The sequence below is a fragment of the Perognathus longimembris genome, chromosome 3 (assembly GCF_023159225.1).
Source record: "Perognathus longimembris pacificus isolate PPM17 chromosome 3, ASM2315922v1, whole genome shotgun sequence".
Classification (NCBI taxonomy): Eukaryota; Metazoa; Chordata; class Mammalia; order Rodentia; family Heteromyidae; genus Perognathus; species Perognathus longimembris.
The window spans coordinates 32507088-32527663 of NC_063163.1; the positions used below are offsets into that span (position 1 = coordinate 32507088).

The 20576-nt window shown below is 34.8% G+C and overlaps 1 protein-coding gene across 1 annotated transcript in view; it reads left to right on the top strand.

The window, feature by feature from the left end:
- Positions 1–20576, top strand: part of Diaph3 (diaphanous related formin 3) — a 433505-nt gene that overhangs the window by 298801 nt on the left and 114128 nt on the right. Inside the window, exon 25 of the mRNA XM_048341270.1 lies at positions 621–756. Within this exon, the coding sequence (XP_048197227.1) occupies positions 621–756 (136 nt within the window). The remainder of the gene's footprint in view (positions 1–620; positions 757–20576) is intronic.

Below are 20576 nucleotides of genomic sequence, written 5' to 3' on the forward strand. Positions count from 1 at the left end.
TTCTTGATTGATATTAAACTCAGAAATAATAAATTATGTAGCTAATCACATATGTATTGAGATCTTGATTAATATGTTTCTATTGGTTTTGATCAACAGTTGTCTTTATTACATTTTTCTCTGTATGGGAAACATTGATAAATTATTGTACATAATATAGAGGTCACTATTGCAAGATGTAAGCCCTTTTCTAGAATTTCTTCAACTATTTTCCTAATGCATAATGCACAGGGGAAAAATAATGGCACATATAAATAGTAAGATGGGCTTTTGAAAATATATGTTGGAAATCAGATTTTGTAAGTTAAATGCCTCTTTATTTTTAGTTTCTGTATGCTTTCTCTGTTTTAGGTAGTTAATTCCACTTAGGTGCAGGTGTTTTGAATATAGGCACATAATAATTGTAACAGGGGTTTGTGTATACCTTTGTAAAGACTGATATAAACTAAGCATTTACTGTTCCTTAATATTTTAGCATTACTATTACTAATATAAGAACTAAGAATTATCTAAAGATAATCACTTATGAGCCTGCATTTGGTATAATTTCAGATATTTTTTTTTCCTAACTGAATTATCACAGGTTGAAATTAATTACTTTTCAAATTTATTTGTAATAGCAAGCAATAAAAGAAAACATCAAAAAAAGAGAAGCAGTGGAAAAAGAAAAACGTGCCCGGATAGCCAAAGAATTAGCAGAGAAAGAAAGACTGGAACGCCAGCAAAAGAAAAAGCGCTTACTTGAAATGAAGACTGGTAAGTACTGATTTCTGTTCATGTTATGAAGACAAGATTTATTTGGGCTACTTTATTAGCACTTTAATGTACTTGATGAACAAAGAAGATAGAGGGACTTGTGTCTGTCATTAAACCATACAGCAATCACTGTCTTAAAGGATGTCCTCTCTAGTTTGGTCATACGTGCTATCCTTATTCTAATTTTGTTCGTGGATGACTTGGCCCTTGGTGTACTCATTCTCTACTGCTTGGATAACCAAATCATGTATGTTAAGTAACCAATGTGCAATACCAGGAAACTGACTTAGGAGTTCTATGGGACATGTGACCTAGTTTCCTCTCCAAATACTGTATGGGGATTTATTAAAAGTTATTTGAGAAAAAGCAGCACTTGTGCCTCAAAATAATGTATTTCCCTATGACCGTTGTCTTACACTGGAAAGGAAGGGGTGGAGAAGAAAAGAGAGAGAGAGAGAATGAGAGAGAGACATAACAATCAATTTATATGGAGCTACAAATGACTGTAGAAAAAAAGAAGTCTAAAGCTTTGCATTATTTTTTCCTTCTAGACATGATACTATTGTTGTCCATATATTTCATAGTGTCCTTTAGAACCTCATACTAAAATTTCACAGACAAAAAGATGTGGTGTCTGAGATTTGTGTAAATATCATCTGGGATGACTGTGAGGTGGGCAATATTATAGAAGAAAAAAAAGATGTGTCATAAATAGTCATTGTTGAAGTTGGATAATGGGTACTTGGCAGAAAGATTGTCTTTACTATTTTCTCTTGTTTGTATATTTTCACTTTTTATAATAAGTTTTTAGATGGGGGAAATCTAAAAAAGCTAATGAGAATCTTATAGAAACTGTATTTCCTGAAGCTAAAAGATATCACTAATATAGATGCAAAAAGAATTGAGTAAATTATACTCACATTTTCATCCCCTTAAAAATTTTGGCTCGTCTGCTTCCAATCCACTAAGGATTGCAGAAGGTTTTAATTAAAATCCATCAGCTTCACTGCTAAATCACCATAGTTTACAACTAAGGTCTGCTATTGCACCTAAGGTTTCCCCAGAGATAGACAGAGCTGCCTGCTGGTGCTCTTTACTTTCACTTTTACAGGCATATTTCATGTTTAATAAACCTAACTGACTACCTTAATGTATTATTGCTCTTGTTTCTTTAAGGAAGGAAAAATTGTCAAAGGACTTTTTTTTTTTTTTGTTTATGTGTGAAATTCAGAAAGTGTTACCGGAAATATCTTTACAGTATTTACAAAAACAGAGATCAGAAAGGTTTGGGATTCATTAAAAATATATACACCAGAATGATTTTTAACTAATACTTTGTAATTATGGAACATTCTGTTACTTGAGCCTTCGGTCATCTGGTGTTTGGTTGAGTCACTTAGATGGGCTACCAGGTGGCAGGCAGATTGGCTGTAGATTTAGGCCCTATCATGAGGAGCCTTCCAGAATTTATCTGTTACATTAGTTTGAATTTTTAATGCAAATTTTAGTGAAATCTTATGAACACTTTAAATTGTTCATTCTCTTTAAGAAAAACATCCATTTTACAGGATAACTGAATTTATTTCTTTCAACTTAAAAACATTACATTTGCATCACACAAACACCTCAAATGTAGATCAAAAGACCTCTAAGCATGATCCTTATCAAAAGGACCACTGTTAACATGATGACACATTGTTCTTTCAGTTTTAAATATTTCCACTTTTGATTAACTGCTATGATCACAGCAAATACACTAATTAGTATCTTTATTTCTTGAACTTTCTGAATGTTTTATGTTATTCTTAATCTGTAGTTTTTAAGATGTATGTAATTGAATTCACTAAGTATGTCATCCAATTTAATTGACATTATTCAATGATAATGTATCTATAGTTGTTTCTGGTCTTTCGATGTATTTCATGTATTACCATCAATAATTAGAAAATGTTCATAATGACTTTTATTAGGATATGGAAGAGGAAAGGATAGATATTTTTAAGACTTTTTTTGTTCGTGTTGCCAAGTCAATTTCCAAAATGGTGTCCTAATTTCCTCAGCTTTCTACATAGGATTATGGGTTGTATACCTTGTTTGAGGATTTTCTCTCTTGCTATCTCTCTCTCTGTCTCTCTGTCTCTCTGTTTCTCTCTCTTCCTATCTCTATTAGATATTCTGCTGATTTAATAGATTGAGATTATGTTTTATTATCCTAATTTGCATTTTGAATATTACTCAATTCAAAATTTTTAAAATTGCATTTAGCTCATTTGTTTTCCTTCTTTGTGAATTGTTTGTCCTGGACTTTTTCTGTTATTCACCAGATATTACTGTTTTTCTTTAAATATCAGTATACTGTTTTTGTTCTGTAATGTTATATGGTAATTGTGGCCTTGTTGATTTTATCCTTCTACCTTTGAGCTTAAAAAGCAATCTTTATGTAACTTTTTTACTACATGTACCATAGCTTGACCTCAGGGCCTACACTTGCTTGGTGCTCTACCACTTGAGCCAGACTGTCAGTCAGCATTTTTTTCTGGTTAATTAGAGATAGAGTCTTGTGGACTTTCTTACCTAGGCAAGCTTCAATCCTTGATCCTCTAGCTCTCAGCCTCCTGAATAATTAGTATTACCAACATGAGTGCCTGGAACCCAACTTAGGAAGGACTCTCCAGACTAACTTTGTATTCACTTTTCTTCCTTAAATTGGTCATAAAATGACTCTCCTCCAATTATTTTTAGCTTATCTATTTTATATTTACTAGGGTCTTTTTTATTACTTTTATCCAAATGAATTTCTATAGTTAACCATCAACTGTGGTTAATAATTGGTTTATTTTGCTATATGAATTAGTTGAAGTTATTGCTTTTCATTCTCAATTTTGAAAATAAATTTGAATATTTGAATACATTGAAGATTCAGTTGCAAATCCTGATTATCATAGAGCTTGTTATATTTGAGCATCATGTTTGACACTTTGGGCTGGTAGTATGAAACCTTTTCGTTACTATTTCTTTGCACACACAATATGCAAATTAGTTTACATATGTGCCCTATACTTTAATATTTTCCAAGGCAATCTTCTTCAGAGCATATTCATAATAATATTTTGATTAGATGTAGCATACCAAAAAGGAGACCTTAAAAGTAATAACCAATGCAACAGCAATGCTTCCAAAACTATATACTGTAAACCAACTGTACAACTGGGGCGGGGGGGATTGGGAAGCAGGGAGGGAATTGAATTGGGGAGGGGAGATGGTGGGAGAAAAATGAGAAAGGTGGTAATAAGTTTGATAAGAAATGTAGTCACTGCCTTACATATGAAACTGTAACCCCTCGGTATATCATCACTTTGACAATAAATAAATCAATTAATAACAATAATATATGTGTAAACTCAATACCTTGAACTGCCTTGTGTATGACTACACAAGGGTAAAATTAAAGTCACTTCACATAGCAGGATAAAGCAGAAAATGGAGGTACTTTTGCCTTTAAAAACATTGAAATATTTGGTCATCTTCCTAAACTTTGTATCATGTAAATATATTTTCCACACTTTAAGTAAAACTTTCCTAAATATATATATAAGCATAAGGAAATATAAATAAACAACAATTATCTGAATGGTTCTTAGTTCTTCTTTAAACATAACATAATGCATTAATATAAAACAAACTATGTAGTCTATTGAAGTAGTTTCTATAGTGAAGCAAGTCATATAAATATCAAAAATCATTAGTTATCAGAGAATACATTTTTCATGTTAAAGTAGTATAAATATACAGTTATCTTTTTTCTTTCCATATTATGGAATAGAATATACTTTTGACAAATTATTATTTTGATGTCATTTGTAGCATTTATAAAATAGAAGTTGCTAATGTGTATCTTCTTATTGCCTAATGGCTTCAGTCTAATGAAATGTATTTGGGGTTCTGCTCTTAATGGATGCTTTGAATTGTGTGCATTCCTGAGACTTTGCAAATATATCTTCAATGGTGTAAAATATGATTTCTATCTTCTATTATATTATTTGTATAGGAAGGAAATGTAAACCTTGGCTACTTTTGTTTGCTTTTTTTTGTCAATATATAGGAATTTTCCCCAGATGCTGAGATTATAGGGTAAATAAGAATTAATAAGGTACCACCCATAATCAAATTTATAACTATTAATAAGTCAGACAACCCAATATATAGTATATTTTTAGACACTGTGTGTGAATTAAAATAACAGAGGATATTGAGATGGAGGACATCAGGATAGTAGTAATCAAATTGAGTTTTAGAGAACCATGAAGAATATATTTTTTTAAGTTTTTATTATAAAACTGATGTACAGAGAGGTTACAGTTTCATACGTTAGGCATTGGATACATTTCTTGTACTGTTTGTTACCTTGTCCCTCATACCCCCCTCCCCCTTCCCCCTTTCTCCCCCTGCAGTGTTCAGTTCACTTACACCAAACAGTTTTGCAAGTATTGCTTTTGAACCATGAAGAATATTAACATACATGAAACTTTGTAATCTAAAATACTACTTAATAAAATTCATGAGAAATTGATTGCATTAATAACTAGTATGTTTGATTTCTGATAAACAAGTTTATATTTCTGTGCTATACTATGATTATTAATGTTATACACTTCTTAAATATGTGACTATGAGCACTAGCTTAAATTTTATGGAAGATACTTTTTCTCTTTGGGTATTATGTTTTTTTATAGAATAAACATTACTATTCAAATCTTTGCAGAAATCTTCAGCCTTGCTTTTCTCATATTAAAAATATAGAAGATAAATTATTGAATTTACATTAGTTTTGTTTTTATTTCACCTTATTTTTTAAAGCAGGACACAAATGATAGTGGAAAAGAAGAATTTTCACATAACTCTGTCCTAAACCCACAGGGAACTTCCTTCCATATATTTCCATGACTTTAACATTTTCACTATGCAAATAAGGATCGAATTTTATTCCACAGATTTGCAAATTCCTGTATCACTACCTAAGGTAGTTGAGTAAATTAAACCCCTGTTCTTTCTTACCCATCATAAATCATTGCTTGCTTTTGGCGAGAGAATAGACAATTCTTTTCAAATCTACTATTATTTATTACCAGTATCATTTCAGAATGCCATTGTTGTTAATAGAAAATAAAGAAAGATAAAATAATGGGTTTCCTTAAAAGCCATTTTGAGCAGCAAATCCAAAAGAAGCATGAATTCTTATGTTATTATTTTATAGTTTAAAGGTCTTACTTTCTCATTAAAAGTTTTTATTTTAAAGTGATGTTCCAGGAGCTCTTAAATATTCACATTCTTTCATTTACTTCCACTGAATAACATAGCATTATTTTCTAAAAAATAAGCAAATTGCATTTTCTAATTGTATTTCATCAGTTTGTGAGTATTTAATAAGTTATCTAAAGTTGATTTTTAAATTTGTATTATTTAATAATTCAGAAAATGCCTTAGCTTCTGTGGAAACTAAGTATAGAAACTAGCATTCACTTATCTGAAGTAACATCTATTCTTATGTGTAATCATTCCTAGAAATACTAATGTGAATAATGATGTTATACAATTATGTATTTTTTGTACAAAGTCCATTTCTGTTTTCATAAACTATTTCTGTTTGTTAATCATGGAAACAAATAGGGCATTTGATAATAGAATTCAAATATTGTGCTTTAAGGCTTCCTGAATATATAAGTTGATTCACATAATTTTTAAATAGCACATCAGAATGGCCTTCAAATGGACTCAGTGTTGTGTAATTATGTTTTGTGGGGGGAGTAAATAAGAGCTTACTTAATGGAGCAATAAAAACTGTATGAGCATATCCTATATTTTAGACTGTAGGTTACAATTTGTCTATTATTTATTAGAGTTAAATGTCTCATTTGGTACAACTTCAGTCTATTAAATAAAGAGATAATTAGCTTTTAGAAATCCGTTGTTTACCCACATGGCCAAAACTGCTCCTTTGTTTTCCATTCTGCAATTTCGAATAACTAAGCAATTAGACATCCATTTTAGAGGAAATGCATATTACATAAATACTACTTGGAAATGTCTCTGCCAGTCTCCACAGATATGCAATTAATGTGTGTGCTTGCTTTCATAAAGACTTTGACAGTGACCTTGTCCTCTACAGATGTCATAAAACTTAGATTATTCTCTGTAATTGTGCATATTCTAGTTTTGTGTTGTAGTGCATTCATTTTTCTAGTGTTATTGGAAGTTGGTGCATAAAGCCAGTGGTTTAATTTTTATTTTTTTAATTTTTTTTATTGTCAAACTGATATACAGAACGGTTACAGTTTCATAGGTTAGGCATTGGATACATTTCATGTGATGTTTGTTACCTCCTTCCTCATCCCTCCCTCCCCCTCCCCCTTTGCCTTTCCCCCCATGAGTTGTTCAGTAGATTCACACTAAACAGTTTTGCAAGTATTGCTTTTGTAATCGTTTGTCTTTTTTACCCTGTGTCTCTCGATTTTGGTATTCCCTTTCAGTCTCCTAGTTCTAATACCTGTGTACATGGTTTCCAATGTATTCAGGTAAGATACAGAGATAGTGCAGGTACAACCACAGAAAGGGGATACAAGAGGATCATCAACAATAGAAGCTACGATTTCACATCACATGTTGAAAGTAATTACAACAGTGATATAACAGTCATTTCCATAACATGGAGTTCATTTCACTTAGCATCATCTTTTGTGTTCATAAGGGTATAGCTATTGGGCTCTTGTGATCCTCTGCTGTGACTAGCCTAAGCCTGTGCTAATTATTCCCTATGAGGGAGACCATAGAGTCCATGTGTCTTTGGGTCTGTCTCACTTCACTTAGTATAATTTTTTTTCCAAGTCCTTCCATTTCCTTTCAAATGGGACAATGTCATCCTTTCTGATAGAGGCATAAAATTCCATTGTGTATATGTACCACATTTTCCTGATCCATTCGCCTACTAAGGGGCATCTGGGTTAGTTCCAAACTCTAGCTATGACAAATTGTGCTGCGGTGAATGCAACAAATCAAAGAAAGGATGGACAAATGGGACTGCATCAAACTGCAGAGCTCCTGCAGAGCAAAGGACATAGCTCGCAAGATAAACAGAAAGCCCACAGATTGGGAAAAGATCTTTACGGGCCATACAATGGACAATGGCCTCATATCTAAAATATATGCAGAACTAAACAAATTACATTCTTCCAAAACAAAACTGCAAAGAACCAACAGCCCCCTCAAAAAGTGGGCTAACGACTTACAAAGAGACTTCTCTGATGAGGAAATGAGAATGGCTAAGAGACATGAAAAAGTACTCTTTATCACTGGTCATAAAAGAAATACAAATCAAAACAACATTGAGATTCCATCTCACCCCAGTAAGAATGTCCTATATCAAGAAAACTAACAATGACAAATGTTGGAGAGGATGTGGCCAAAAGGGAACCGTCGTTCGTTGTTGGTGGGAATGTAAACTGGTTCAGCCACTCTGGAAAGTGGTATGGAGATTCCTGAGAAGGCTAAGCATAGAGCTCCCCTATAACCCATCAGCCCTACTTTTGGGCATCTACCCAAAAGATCAGAAACAAGAATACACTAAAGCCACCAGCACAACAATATTCATCGCAGCCAGTGGTGTTAGTAATAACTTCCCTATATTGAAGCGGGGGATGGATTAAATTGTATAGGCTTGAACATCTCCTATCTGTCCTCCATCTTTTATAGAACAATAATAACTTATATAGCTAATATTTGTTGATCACTATTGCTTGGTGGTCATCTGTATATTTAATATTATATGTAATGTTTACAATACATTTATATTATTTTTATGAGAAATTTAACATACTAGCACATGTTCATAGACTTGGTGTGATGAGTAAACATGTTTAGTCTTGGTTTCACTGCCAGGATTCTTGTTTTGTTTTTAAACACTGATCAACTAACTAAAATATTTCAGGAAAAAGGAGCCAAAGCCCTTATTAGTATCTGGCAAGAATCACTAGACTATAACTAACTAAATAGGTAGAGAACTATCTTCTTTTGAAACTTTGAGTGAGAGGAACAACCATCTTTTTTTGTACTGTAATCAGTGGTTTTAAGCTTTGTGGCCTCTTACTTTGTCTTTGCAAGTTTTAGAAGATTACTAAAATTAGGAGTGCTTCCTTCCCTACTTTAGTTCATCCTCTGTTTTAACATTTCTCATTGTCCAAAGACACGTTTCTCTTAATGCCAAGGATGAGAATAGTGCTAGCCACTCTTTCAGCTTAGAAGGCTTTTTCCATGGACAGAATGATTCTAGGCCCAAAAGAGTTCCAGTGCTCAATAGTTTCTGAGGGGATGAATTATCTCTGATCTTTTCCTTGTTTGACCTAAAATAGAGTTTAAAGAATCAGAAAAATAATATAGAAAGCATACTCAGTCTTTTGTGCCACTGCAAATAAGTGGGACCCCTCCCTTCCTCACCTGCAGACTAGTTTTTCTTTCTGATGTTAATAAGATACTAAAATTTAGATTCCAATCTTTGTGTGCATTAATATGGATTATTTGGGTGCAGCTGTGCAAGGTTCACATAACTTCCTCTGTCCTCTTCTGACAAACCTGAAGAAAAAGATATTGAGATAAGCTTCTACATTTGTCATTCATAATGTGTCTTGCAGTGTATTTTTTCTACTTTTCTACTTGCTTTTCCTTCTTTCCCAGTCCCTCTCTCTTCCTCTTCCTTTCCTTTCCTTCATTTTTCTTCTCTCCTGCATCTTTCCTTCTCTTATTTTTCTTGCTAATCTTGTAGAAGTCTTAATGATTGTTTTACTCATTTTAAAGTGACCTTCTCATTGAACTCTTTTTAAAAAATTTTATTACTATTTATTAATTATATTTTAAATTTACAAAATTAATTTTTCCTTCTTTCTTCCTTCTTCCTTCTTCCTTCTCCTTCCTTTCTTCTTCCTTCCTTCCTTCCTTCCTTCCTTCCTTCCTTCCTTCCTTCCTTCCTTCCTTCCTTCCTTCCTCCTTCTTTCTTTCATTTTTGTCAGTTGTCGGACTTAAACTCAGGGCCTGGGCACTGTCCCTGAGCTATTTTGCTCAAGGCTAACACTCTATCACTTTTTCTGGTAGTTAATTGGAAATAATGGTCTCATAGACTTTGCTTTAAAACATAAGAAATAATAAACCACAAGTAGAATCAATTATCAATTCTAGTTACTGCAGTAGCTTCTCTTTTATTGAATACTTTTATTATTGTTAGTTGTACAAAGGAGTTGTCATTCATTAATGCAGTTTATGCATACAGTGCATCTTGATCATTGTCACCCCTTTCAACATTCTCACCCCGTCCAACCCACAACTTCTCTTACTTACCTTAATTTTAAGTTTATGTATTGATTTGTTGCAATTTAACAAAGCAGTTTATACGTGCAATTTAACAAAGCAGTTTATACGTACAATGCATCTTGATCTGTGTCATCACTTCAACATCTTAACCCCATTTGACCCACACAATGGAATTCCACCCATCCGTCAGAAAGAATGATATTGTAGCATTCATAAGGAAATGGAAAGACTTTGAAAAAATTATATTAAGTGAAGTAAGCCAGACCCAGAGAAACATAGATGCATAGTTTCCCTCATTTGTGATAGCTACACCTTACCTACAAATAGAGAAGTAAGTACACTGGGCGGTAAGCAGCGGATTACAAATGAATTAACCAAAGTGTAATAGACTCTATGGTATAATTATAATATAAATATGATAGTATAATTAAATATAATTTAGTTATAATATAATCATAATATATAATTGGAATAATATAATTATAATTGAAATATAATAGTATAATTCTTTAAAAAGACTAAGTCAATGCACAACAACTGAATGCTTGCGAGAAGTGGGTAGAAGAATGAAAGGGTAAGAAGGGAGATGCAATCAAGAATTCATCACACTCTTTGTGAGGATTTTATATATAATTTTAACTATATACTAAGGAGAATATAGACTTCAGTTTTTGTTCAAATTTGTTTTGGAACAAAAGATTAAATACCAATTGCCTTAATCTTTATTTAGGCCAAAATATTTTAAATTATTACAGTGTAGCCTGAATTCTTTCTGAGAATTTTATTAAAGAAATCTTACTCTTATGATCATGATTCATGGCATTTCTATTACCAAGTGCAGATTTCCCCACCCATACTCTATGGCAAAAGTCACATAAGCCAATTGTTTTAATCTTCACAGAAGATTCACAGAAGAAGTCTGTAACTTTGATAAAATTGTGGAAAATACATTGTATTGTAATTGAGAACTCAGTCACAGTAGCATCTTCTATGTGTTTAACATTGAATTCTCCTTTGCTAACTGTCACCCTAGTCAGCGATTATTTACATTGTATGCAGTTTCTAAAGTAGTGGATTTTTGTCATGTTGTCATGACAACATATCAGATTGCCAATCCTGAGTAGAATTATTATTGGGATTTGGTGGGAAATTGTCATATTTTTCATTTTAGAGGCAGAAATCAAATATCTTATTTTTCAGCCTTAATTATAAACAAACCTTTATGAAACATATCCTATTTATATATTCTACTGCTTAACTATAAATTTTAAATAATTCCAGTTTGGAACTTACTAGAAGACAGCGACCTATCCCCAGAGGCCTCCAGTTGTTTTTAGATCCATAGAAACAGACTTTGAATCTGCATAGCACTTTCATGGATGTCTACTATACTACTATTTGTTTTGTTTTCTGTTGTCTCACATTAATTTTTTAATTATCTTTAAGTAATTGTAAAAAGGAGCCATTTAACAAAGCAGTTTATGATACAGTTCATCTTGATCAATATCACTCCTTTCAGCATTCTCTCCCAGCCCTCCCAACTCACCCCAGTTTTCTTAATTTTGTAAGCTATACATCAAATTCTTTACTGAATTCTCTCTCCCTTCTTGTGTTCATTCTTTCCCTCTGTCCTTGAGATTATTCCATCCCTTTCAAGTACCTACTTGCTGGTGCTTCATTTGATGACCTTTGACTTTGCCTTTCTCAGGAATTACACTGAGTTCTCCCTTGAATCTACCGTATTTCAGTTAATACATTTGTGGTATTGAATACTACCCAACATACTTTCTTATAAATTCATATGCTAATTGTTGTTTCAACCTATAAAGGAAGACATGCAAGTTTTCTCTCTTGTCCTGACTGATTTCTCTTAAAATAATTTATTCTATATTTTTCTACTTCTTTACAAATGATACAATATCACTCTTTCTAATGAATGAGTAAAATTCCAGGTACATCACATTTTCTTTTTTTTTTTTTTGGCCAGTCCTGGGGCTTGGACTCAGGGCCTGAGCACTGTCCCTGGCCTCTTCTTGCTCAAGGCTAGCACTCTGCCACTTGAGCCAGAGCGCCCCCTCTGGCCATTTTCCATATATGTGGTGCTGGGGAATTGAACTGAGAGCTTCATGTGTAGGAGGCAAGCACTCTTGCCACCAGGCCATACTCCCAGCCCATATTACATTTTCTTTATCCTTTCATCCATTAAGGGGTATCTAGCTGACTTTTTTTTACCTTGGCTATAGACATTAGCACTGCAATGAATAAGGTTATGCTGGTGGCTTTGCTTGATCTTGGTTTGAAAACTTTTGAGTAAATTCTCTGGAGTTGATTTACTGGATCCTAGTCCTATGTTTAGGTTTTTGAGAGTGATTGGACAAGTTTACATACCCATAAACAGTGTATTAGGATATCCTTTTGGCCACATTCTCACCAACATGTTATTGTTTGTGTTCTTGATAATGGCCATTCTAACTTGGGTGACATGTTGCCTCAGTTGTTTTGATTTGTATTTCCTTTATGCCCAGAGATGTTGCACATTTCTTCATGTGTCTATTGGCCATTTTTAATACTTCTTCTGAGAAGTCTGAAATCATTAGTCTATTTATTAATTGAGTTGTTGGTTTTCTGAGTGTTTAGGGTTGGTTTTTGTGGGGTTTTTTTTGCCAGTCCTTGCGCTTGAACTCAGGGCCTGAGCACTGTCCCTGGCTTCTTTTTGCTCAAGCACTCTTTATCACTTGAGTGCCCTCTCTGGCCTTTTCTATATATGTGGTGCTGAGGAATCAAACCTAGGGCTTCATGTATATGAGGCAAGCACTCTTGCCACTAGGCCAAATTCCCAGCCTTGTGTTTAGTTTTTTAAAGCTCTCTTTATATTCTGGATATTAGGCCATTGCCTGATGCATATATCTGACAAAATTCTTCTCCCATTCTGTATGCTATTTAGATTTTAGGCTATGTCCTTTGCTGTGCAGAAGCTTTTTAGTTTGTTGCAATACCATTGATCAAGTCTTTATTACGTTACTTTTAAAAAGAAAAAATATATTGCAGTTACAAAATAGGTGAAATTTATATTGTACATTAAATTTTCATACAGGTATCAATGAAATCAATAGAAAAATCAAACCAACGGAGTTGTAAACACACACACACACACACACACACACACACACACACACACACACACACCTCGAACCTCAACTATGTCCTATGTGAGTATTCATGCCACAAAACCCTCCTTCTGACAGAGGAATGCTTCACCAGGTTGATGTTGGCATGATGTAGTTTTATAGCATATATTCACTTTTCTCCTCTTTTTGAAACTTTCTTACAGTAAAAAATAGTCTAAACACATCAATCAACAGAAGGTGAGAATAAGACAGTATGAATTCATACTTCTCATTGACTTCTGTCTGTTTCTGTTGGGCTGTTTGTAAAATTTACTCACCACAGGAACCATCATTCCTGCTTCTGAGTTTGTTTCTTGAATTCCTTTTGACATAATTTTAAATGGGCTGAATGGTATAAAATGTGACTTAGTTCAATTCTTGTGTTTCCCAAAATATCTTATCCAAACAATATTCATAATGGATATTGAACAATTTCTCTATTAACCATTACCATCTTACTTGTAAATTACATATGGAATATTTTTTGTGGCTCATTTGTTTTAATCTCAAACTTCTAGCAGAATTACATCACTCAAGAACATGACCTTATCAGTTCTTATCTCCTAAGAGAGTTTGTGCTCATAGTAGATACTACAAAAGACAGTAAGGTGTCAAAGAATAAATATGGCACTGGTCAAAATGCATACCTTTCATTTTATGTTTAGTTTAACATTTTGTTACTTATATGAGAAGTTATAAGTGAAACCATAGGCATAGAGCTAAATGAAGTGGCATCTTTGTAAATAGTTTTGTGGAAATTAGTGAAATCTATTTCTTTACATATTAACTATGAATAATTTCATACAGTATAGTTATAACACAGACCTTATATCCCATAAAGCTTAAAATGCTTGCTACCTGGCCCTTTGTAGAAAAAAAATTACTGATGCCTGATATAAATCACATATTTTTTTTAGCATACTGAGTGAAAACAAAAAGTTACTTTTTTTCCCCTTGTCTACTTTTACGCAAAGCATGCATCTGACAAGTGTCTAGTTTGGCAGAAAAAAATAAGCAACTAGTGATTACTAAGTAAAAACATTGATAGTAATACTGACAATTGTCAGGGAAAACTCAGTCTTGAAGCATATTTCTGACTGCAGAGAATTATCTGATTTTAGATTGGATTAATTTGGAATGGAAAGTTGTGGGGCTGAACTTGAAAAACTCCGAATCACCTGGTCTGTGGATTCTTTCATTTGCCAATCTACACAACAATTGTGCTTTTATCCTTTTATTCCAGCTCATAGGCCACAGGATTTCTTTACTACTGTTTGTTATCTTTTGAGATGAAAATATCAATATGTCAAAAGGTCATAGGTAAAGACAGGTATTTATTTATTTATTATTAATAAGCGCTCTCTCTTTTCTCTCCCTACTTTTGGGTATTCTGACATTCTGTCCTTAAAGTTGGAGGAAATCTATTCACTGGTGCTGGAATTGGTCATGAAGTTTGTGCAGAGTATAGTCATTGTCTGGAAAAGGAAGAAAAGAACCTCAGTAGTATCTGCCTTTTGACAATGAATAAATATGCCCTTGAGCAGACTGGGAAAATTAAGAAGAGGAATAGAATATTTGTGTTACTTGTAAGTGGTATAAGTAGACATTAGTGTTTAGATCGAATTAGGAGTTATTTTGTAATAGGATTTTAAAATATTGTTTCCTAGATAGCTTCCTTTCTCAGATATCCAATGTTTTGCAAGAAAATTAGAAGCAACATAATATTCAGTGTTTAACATCGAGGGCAGCCTTAACACAGGCTAGAAAGCCCAAGGCAAGAAGAATATGACACCAGTGTAGTAACAGAAAACAGATGCTGGACTGCTTTTAGAAGGAGCCATTCTTGGGGGGGGGGACCATTGCCTGGCTAGAGTGTGTCATCAACATAGAACTTCCAATAATAATTATCATTCATGGGTAAAAGGGACAGTTATTTTAGTTCAGTTAAAAAAAATCTTCTGAGTGTTTATTTTTAAAACTATTACTGCAATTCAGGCAGAAGCTCTTGTAGAATGGAAACATTTTTGTCAAATGAGTGCTGAATCAGAGGTTCCTTCTCTAATGCTGGTGTTGTGTAAAGAATCACCACTTAGCACACTGTGCTATGCCTCCATGGCCACTCCAACTCTTTTGCTTTAACTGGCAATTAGCTCTAGGATTCTAAATGTGTGACTTTCCTCTTTTTAACTTAACTGCTAAGTCTCCTTCAACTGTGAGAAAGTAAGGAAGATTGTTTGCTTGTGGAGCAAATGGGATTATTTTGATTCAAAAGCTGGGAACTTAGAAAAAGGCATTCTTTCTAAGATACCTTTTAGAAGTATTGATCCTGCTACTGCTGGATTGCAATTATGGTCCCTTTTTCCAGTGAATGTTCTCAATGCTAATGAGATTGTGCTTCTTCTACTGGAGCTACATGTAACAAAAGATATTTTTTAACCTTTGTCCTCTATTATTTATTTTAACATTTGCTATGAGTCAGTGATACTCATTACTGTTCTTAAAAAAAAAAAGAACAAAGTGAAAATATGTCCATTACCTGAATTGTAAATTCTCTCTACAATACCTTAATCATAACAAAAAAGTAATATTTAAAAAAAATCTCACTATGCCTTTTAATAGTGGTCACTCATTATTACTGAAATTCATTTTATTATATAAAAATCAAATCTACCTAATATCTTAATAGAATACCTTGGTTGTATTCCTTCTTTGTTGTACTCTTTTGCTTTTTTGTTTTTATTTTTTTTAATTTTTTCTGGTCTGAGGCTTACTCTGGGCCTGGGTACTAATCCTGAGCTCCTTTTGCCGAAGGCTAACACTGTACCACTTGAGCCAGAGCACCACTGGCATTTTCTGTAGTTAATTGGAGATAAGAGTCTCATGGATTTTGGGGGCCTGGTTGGCTGTGAACCACAAGCTTCAGATCTCAGCCTCTTGAGTAGCTAGGAGGTTCCCACCTTCCTTTACATTTTTTGTTGCAATCCTTTGTATCCATTTTGGTAGATGAAAATACAATTTATGATTATTGGAAATACCTTTCATCCCTAAGGAAAGAGCCTAACAATGCTCATCTCACAGCATAGACCAGCACCTGTAGAACAGATCCTAAAAGAGATAGGTGTAAGGAGCCATAGCATTTGGGTTGTGGTGTACTCTAATTGATTCCACCTGCCAGTGGTTTAAAGTACACAATGGTGTGATCTGAGAAACTGCTGTTTCGTGAATCATAGTATCTACTGACATTGAGCATGGAATTTTCTAATGCTATAATTAGAGGTCTTCTGGAGAGTGTGAAATGGTTTCTTCTTGGCACAAAAACTATGAGAAGACTGTAAATGAAATCAAATTTTGTCCAGAATTGCTACATTCATGTGAAGGGGAAAGCTTGCTTAACAAGGAGTGTTGCTTGTAAATATTCCCTCTCTTCTGGAAAAAAATAACCATTTTGTGTTTGACACCATCCAATTCCTAAAGTGCTGCTCTTTGATAGATTAGAAATGGGATACTGACCCAGCTAGGTTCCATGAGTTCTATCTAGAAAGGGAAAGAAAGGTAAGAAGAAAAGGGGGGCGATATCTCTCTTTGCTATTCTTAGAGACTGAGATACTTCTGCAACTAAAACAGCATTTCCAATTGAGTATTTCAATCAGTAATTATGGAGGTGTCTGTGAGGGAGTGTTCATACACGAGTACATGCGCGTGTTTGTTTGTAGCATGCTCTGGTATGGCATCAGTGAGTGCTGAAGCAAAGAAGGTTTGAGAACCTGATTTCCTCCAAGAAACTTATTAGAGGCCTTATTGAAGTCTTTGTTTTCATTTTTTTTTCTCTGTACCTGTAGTTTGGCTTAAAGCTATGACCTCATTGCTGTCTTTCAGCTTTTTATCTGAAGGTTATTGCACTACCACTTGAGCCATGGCTTCGCTTCCAGCTTTTTGTTGGTTAATTGGAAGTAAGAGTCTCATAGACTTTCTTGTCTGGACTGGCTTTGAATAGTAATCCTCATATCTCAGTCTCTGAGTAGCTAGAATTATAGGTGTAAGCCACGTGTACCTGGCCATTCTGTTGTTCTTTAGACAAATATTTCAAACAAATTTAAATATGTTTTTAAATAAGCCTCTTAAAATGAGCTATGGTGTCTAATATAGCAACTTTCCATAGCAGGTGTTCAATAATTATTGTAAAAATATTTATGGGATTCGTGTTTGTAGGACAAAAACTGAATTGTGAAATTTCTATTTATGCAGAATCACTTAAAAGTAAATTGCACAATCTTGGAACAAAGTATGACACATGTTAATAAGTTTATTTTATGTGTTCTTACATAGAGTACCAAATAGGTTCATCAGAATAGTGACAGCAATGTCAGGTGCATAATGATGTGACTCTTTCTATAAATTCATTTAGTTTCTGAGGTACAACCTGTCTAATGATGAACAACTAACTTAAGTCACGACTCTCTGTGTGTCTGCCTCCATGTATACATATGCTCAGTAATTCCATCAGAGTTTAGTTACTTGTGTTTGAAATTTTCTTCTGCTCTGCTTTTTTTTTTTCCTCCTCACTGAAGGAAGTCATGAGTTTGGAATCTGGTTCGGAGTGAAGTAGAGTGGAGGTTTGCTACAATGAAACGGGGTTCCCCCCCCAAGGGAGGGGATTCCTGGTTCCCCCAAGAGTTCACCACACAGTCTCCAGCTACAAGGTGACAAAAAGACAGATTTATTGGGGAAGTAAAAAGTGAACAAAAAGTGAACCGACCGGCCTTAGTCGAGGCCCAGACCCGGGAGCTGGAACCGCATGTGTGTGTGGCCTTCCAGCCTGGTTATAAGGCAAACATCACAGACAAACTTGCCACACACAGGTGACCAATGAGGATACAACACTTACAGAGCATGCTAGGCCGCACGCAGGTGGCCAAGAGTTACAGTCTGTCTCATAATATCTATTTGAACTAACCTATCATTCCAGTTAGAATTGATGCATGGATTTGGCGAGGTTCACATGATGCAGGTGGATATGCCTACTCATAGCAGGTTCCCTTGAAGCTCCCAGGCTTCAGGTGGTCAATCTACATAACTTATCTTAATAAAGAGGAGCTTCCCTGAATAGGGTGGGGGTGGGCTTAGTGGAGATGGAGTTGGCTTCTGCTCTTATCTGAGCTGGAATCAACCTGAAGTCCCTCCACAGTTAATGATGGCACTGGCCAGATCTGGCCTCCCTATTACACTGAGTACCCTTCTCATTGTGTGTGTGCTTCACCAAGTTCTGTCTAGGATAGGAACCTTTTCCCCACTTTGAGATCATTTCTCCTATCTGCATTTGGTCAGGTTGATGACTGCTTTTTCTGCAAGTGGTAACCTGGGAAATCTGTTGGGTTTCTTTTTGGTGGGTCTCCTTCTGCTGGTGGTTTTCACCTATATTCACTGAACTTACATTCTCTCTCAGTGAGTTGTTTATTTCTCCCCAGCCAGGGCCCAGAGTTACTGTGTTCCAGCCATAACAGCAAGCTTTCTGTGAAAGCTTTTTTAGCCTTCTTGTGCCTAAACATCAGTGCTTTGCCACTTGACTGTTATGTATTGTTCTGTGTTCAGTGTTATGTATTGTTTCTCTCTTAGCTTCTACTCCCTGTGGCTCCTACATTTCCCTTTTCCTCCTGGATGAGAGTGCAGGGCTCCTGTGCTGCTGACAGTCTCACAACCTCCCACTTTCCATTTATGACATAAAAACATGCTGTCAATTTTCTGCTCTTTGGGTAGTTTTAATATCAAGAATCGTCCTTTTGGCTTCCACATTAGTGTGGGGATAAGAGTTTGTGGGCTGGCATCTGAGCAGTGGCATAAAAACAAGTACTTCCTTTAGCCTTTGAAGTATGCAGGTCTGAATTAGGTGAAAAGCAAGGAAATTCACAGCAAAAGTCAGAGCATTGGGATTTAAGCTGCAGGCCTCAAGCTTCCTTACCAAGGGATCTAACCACTGAGCAATGCTTCCAGTCCCATTTTCTTCTGGTTATTTTTAAGATAACACCACACTGTTGAGATCTGGGACTCAACTGTTATAGTTCACCTGTTTTAGGCTTGATAGTCCTTAATGATAGGCACTACACCACTGCCATGTCCAACTCTCCTTTAAGAAGGTATTTCGAAAACTTTTCCTGCCCAAGCTCGTCATGAATCATGATCCCTTCCTCCCAAATAGCTACGATTATAGGTGTGAGCCACCAACACCCAGCTCAGGGAGAAAACTTTTATGAACAGGAACATGGCACTCATGTTAGCTTTAGAGCACATTGATTTTATGTCTCCAATTTAAAGCCTTTAAATCTGTGCAATTCGTTTATCTAACTGGATCTGGCATCAGGTATAACACAATTGCACCATAACTCTTGCTTCTTTAGATAAGGAAAATGAGAACAAGCCTCCTGGAAGGAAAGAGAAAGAAAGCGGGAGGGAGGGAGGAAGGGAGGGAGGGAGGGAGGGAGGAAGGGAGGGAGGGAGGGAGGGAGGGAGGGAGGGAAGGAAGGAAGGAAGGAAGGAAGGAAGGAAGGAAGGAAGGAAGGAAGGAAGGAAGGAAGGAAGGAAGGAAGGAAGGGGAAGGAAGCAATCAAAAGAAAGGGAAGGGAAAAAGGAAAGGAAAGAGAGCTTGGCCTTTGTTGGGTTTTGTTGTGTATTTTCTTGTTCTGTGTAGCAGTGTGGTAGTGATTGTTAAACTACCTTTAAAATACTAATCACACCTAATTAAATTCTTTAAGACATTCCCAAGGTTCCTGTGTGATTTGCTTTTGTGTTTAATTTTCTGACCTAAAAAATTATGATAAAAGGCATCAGAATATCTCCTTCATTAATATAATTTACTATTGTATTAGTGGAAGATAATCTGCCATATAGTTATAGAATACAGTGTCCTCTATAACAGAAGATGCTTCATTTAAGGACATTTTTCAATGAGGAGTACATAGACTCTCTGCCTGGGCAATATGATTGTTGATATTTGTTACTTATTGACAGTCCTTCCTTCACAACTCTGATCAGTAAAGAGATATTTAGAAAATGTTTCGAATATGGGGTACTTAGGGAAATAATGTTATATGCAGCAGTATGTGGCTGTAGACAAACCTTTTTATTAATGAATCATTGCTTATGTTGATTACTGATTTATATATAGTCTTTTAAGTTTCTGAGTAGAAAGTGCTTAATATATGCTAGAACAAAAACGAAAATGTCATATATTACAGAATTGGTTGACCTTTCTACAGACTGACAGCTTTGCATTTTCCCAGACAAACACTCAATACACACTTCAGT